Source organism: Olea europaea, chromosome 18 (assembly GCF_002742605.1).
Source record: "Olea europaea var. sylvestris chromosome 18, O_europaea_v1, whole genome shotgun sequence".
In the NCBI taxonomy this organism is placed as follows: Eukaryota; Viridiplantae; Streptophyta; class Magnoliopsida; order Lamiales; family Oleaceae; genus Olea; species Olea europaea.
In genome coordinates, this window is record NC_036254.1 from 26996375 (window position 1) to 27000728 (window position 4354).

General features: G+C 32.5%; 1 protein-coding gene across 1 annotated transcript; it reads right to left on the minus strand.

Annotated features, from left to right (window-relative positions):
• Positions 1 to 1879: 1879 nt before the first annotated feature.
• LOC111368019 (probable inactive nicotinamidase At3g16190) lies at positions 1880 to 3473 on the minus strand. Its single transcript, XM_022989182.1, has 4 exons — positions 3341 to 3473; positions 2974 to 3087; positions 2196 to 2430; positions 1880 to 2103 (listed from the first exon to the last, which is right to left on the minus strand). The coding sequence occupies exons 1-4, from the start codon at positions 3395 to 3397 to the stop codon at positions 1967 to 1969; spliced, it is 543 nt and encodes a 180-aa protein (XP_022844950.1). The 5' UTR covers positions 3398 to 3473; the 3' UTR covers positions 1880 to 1966.
• Positions 3474 to 4354: the final 881 nt, after the last annotated feature.

Genomic DNA, 4354 nt, shown 5'->3' on the forward strand with positions numbered 1-4354 from the left:
GGAAAAAAAAAAAAAAAAAAAGTTACTTATTTTGAAATTAACTCAAGTATTTCCGACTTCCAACCAAGGGTGGATTTATAGTGGCTCTTCCCCCACAATAAATTTCAAATATGTTATTTTGCCCAAAGTTTTTTCAAGATTTTCAAAAAAATCATAATTTTCAAATTTTGCCCCTCACAATTAATATTTTATGAAATTTGCCCCCACAATTATTTTCTTCTAGCTTTCACCAATAAATGGAATATTTACTTTAAAACATACTTATAAGCAGATTTTATTATGAAAAATATTTCAAGTTCTTCTTAATTCAAATTTTAAACCTAAAAATAAGGAAAGAAATCGTTTATGTAGGCTGACTAGGATATCTATTCTATCCCTCCAAGTACCGCATATACCCCGAAACAAGTGTATCTAAAGAACCCTCCCAATAAATTCATACAAGACTTATGAAGAGTAATTGTGACGTTTAGTCAAGGACAAATCCGACATTACAGCAAAAAAGTCAGAAACAAATTTACATTCTTTGCTGTCATAATGGGCCTACCACAATATATTATAAAAACAATTATGCTAATCAAACAGGGGTTTTGGAGACAGGGAATACGTGTCAGCAGTTGGTTGGTGCTTTTTTTTTTTTTATTATTTTTTTTTCAAAGTTTCCAATCGGTATTTGATACGTGTCCCCCTATTTAAGAACCCTATCCTCAGTCCTGTTTGTGTAACATATCTCTTATAAAAATCAAACTGAACCCACATCATTGGTTGAGAAAATGGCTTCTTGTCAAAAAAAAAAAAGCGGGACCAAATATAGGCTAAGATATATTTTCTAAGCTGAAACTTTTCATCGCGTCATTTGTCCAAGTCCATAGCTCATTCTATCTGCTCTTCTCTATAATTTCCTTTGTGATTTTTCAGTTGTAGATATTCTCAACGAGTTTACACAAATCAAATTAGCTAGCCTATATAAAATGTACAGTTTTGATCTCCCACCCTCTAGATGAACATATTAATGCAATTTCACAATTACCCTTTTTGCCCATTTTGGCCAATTCACCTGAGCTAAGGTTTTACTGATTCCAGTTTCTCAAAGCAATTCCAGAAAGTGAACAAAGGCTTAGAAAGCCAACAATTATAGTTGACACAACCCAAGAACAATAGCACATACTTCAAATCTAAGAACCATCTCTTCAAATAATATATTTGTCATGTAATAATTTAATCGTTGTAAAGAAGATCCTTCACAACACCATTGTAGTAATCAATGAAGATGAGATCAAAATACTAGTTACAAGATACAATGTAAAGTTCCATTAAGCAATCCATGTTAATGAATAATCATTTAGTGGAATAAAAATAAACCTGCGAAATCTTTTATGAAAAGATTTACACTGCAACGGAAATAACTGAAAAGGCCATTGCATATGTTCTTGTGATTGCAGGAAAAGAAGAAGGGCTATCAATGGTAGACTACTTCACACTGGTGTACAAGTATATGTGCTAATCTATTGTATTGAAAGTAGAATATTTACATGTTGAACCACTTTATCTAAAATCTTGAGCTATTGAGAAGGGGACAAACTTATTTATTTAAATTATATCCTCAGATGCTCCTCATTTACAAGCCAAATTCATTTTTTTTTTTCATCAAATCCTTGATGCGTGCACAATTTTTGAAAATAGGTGGGTTGCAATATGTGAACTCTAGACCTGTGACATTATATTGATCCACCATAACTAAAAGTTTATACTGCTAGAAAGGGGATAGAGTTGTTTATTTAAATTAGGTTTTCAACACCACACAATGATTGACCGCAATATTCTCAAAATTGCAACTTCGGGTTCAAGAGGATGCCCAACTATTACTATACCGTAGTTGCATCTAGTTCATCAGCAGTCACACAAAACATAATTTTTCTCAAAATAAAGAAAAAATGTACTTCAGCTTATATACCAAAGGCAGTGTAACTTAAGTGAAAAATTGCATACCAAGATGTATGTCGGATGTCGCAGCTGCAGTGGCATCAACAATGACGGTAACTGTCTGATAATCCAATGCTACTGCATCAAAGACCGTTTGCCGGATGCAATTTGGAGTTTGGACACCTATATAGGTGAACTAACGAATGAAAATCTGACTTCTATCACAAGTAAAGAAGCCAACTCAAAAAACTGGTGGGAGTACAGAAATTATTTACCAGTGATAACTAAATTACTAATTCCGGCACCCTGAAGATACAAATGAAGGTGTGTGTTAAAAAATGCACTAAACCGTGTCTTAACGAGCTTGTAGTCATCGTCTTTGACTATTAGCCCATCAACCAGTTCTGCACCAGCGCTACCCTTGGAAGTTGGTTTTGGTTTTCCAGCAGAATACATGTGCCGACGGAACAATTCCACATCTCTTCCCAAAGGATCGTGCTCACGAACAACCTAAGCCCCATTTTTCAATTGCCATTTCAAACATTATGATTCTTGACATTTGCAATAAAATTTAAGGACTTCAAGAAGTTGTTTTCCTACTTTATTAAAATTACAAATGCACAATTATCAAGAAAGATCAAAATGCAAAACATAAAGCCTCTGTCTTCTGTAGGATCCAACTTCAATCTGAAAATACCCATTTCGGAAATCAAATTCAATCAGGCACGTATTCTTTGCTTTAGTCTATCTGACAGGGGACTCAAAGATTATCACATATTCATTAAAACCAGATATAACTTAATTCTAATTCTATTCATTCCCATTAAGAGAAAAAAAAAATATGGCATACCAAAATAACATACTCAACTCATTAACTATTGAAACAGCGCATCTTAAAGCTAAAGCAACAAATTTTTCATGAAAGTGGCGCCAAAATTTAACTCAAGAACATGGCCAGCGTCAATAACATATTGAACCACCTCCTGTAAACTATCAACATTTATTTATTTCAAATTCAGTCTTCAACATAAACAGAAAAAATTAGAAAGTAACCCATATAATGGGAATGCCACGGCTTCTAGCAATCTCAACAGCCTTGATAACATTAGGCACAATATCTTGGCCACCTTTCACGTGCATCGGGCCACCTGGTAGTATAAAATCGTTCTGAACAGAAAAGTACCAAAACAAAAAATTTTAGTATCAAATTCTTCAAAAAAATGATAACAGAGAAAGAACCCATGAAGTCATTATTATAATTTCAATAAAATATCGAATTATTATTCAAAATGAAAATATACGAATAAAAGTGTACCCGTTTATAAAAAATTCTGAAGAACAAGATAATTATAAATTTTTTGATAGAATGCATAGTTGAACTTGAAAAGAAAAGAAAAGGAGAGGAGGGATCGACGAGGACCTGCATGTCAATGACAAGAAGAGCAGTGGTGTTCCACTTGGTGTCAGCTGCGGCCATTTTTAGGCTTGCAACGGCTCTGTTCACTATCCGATGAGCTTCGAATGGCAATGAAATGCATAGTGTAATTTTCCTCTTCAGGTCCTCAATCTTTATATGTGCTAATTATTTAAGATTATCATATTTCTTAGATGATATATCCATAGTCTCTAGTTGAGAAAAAATATTTTTTATTTTTCTAATAATCTTTCTAACAGATTATCTAATCCTTTATTGTATAACATGGCATCATTTAGATAATTCCTTACAAGTTTTATGAATAATAATAACATGATAGATAAGTTTTTTGCAAACATGAAAAGTAATAATCCCTACGATTCTTTCAAGATATTAGAAGAATTCTTTCTAAATTTAACAAATACAATAATTTTACCTTACTTTTGATTTTAAATCTGTATTCTTAGAACCGAGTGACCTTCAGGTTCTGAATCTGCAAACTGCTCCCTCAAATGACCTTTTGCCTTAATGGGAATTATGCTATTTCAATTTCTTGCCCTCACTGTATATTTTCTTAGAATTAAGAATAAAGAGTTTAAGTAAAGAAAATTCTCTCTTTGTTAAAGTAAGAAAGAAATTATCTTTTTCAATCTGTCAAGAATTTATGGGATAGGAAGTTTAGAAATTCATATTTTTCCAATATCAAAAGATTAAAATTTTATTTATATAATGATTTATACAATGTTTCTATTGTATACAAGGGGTTTTCGAAAAAACTGGTTTTAAACAAAGTTTAAGAAAAGAGAATGGTTTCTAACTCGAGATGCCCCAATCTTTCCCCAAAAATCTCTATTTATACATGACTCAAACTTGCTATTATTGGTCTATTACATTATTGCATACATCAGAATTTGAAAAATGCTCACATGCCTCTCTGTTCTTTTCCTCCTGGGGTCTACATTTTCACATGCGTTTTTGCTTTTTCATCAAAGAGATATATTTTCCTCTATTATTGCCTCT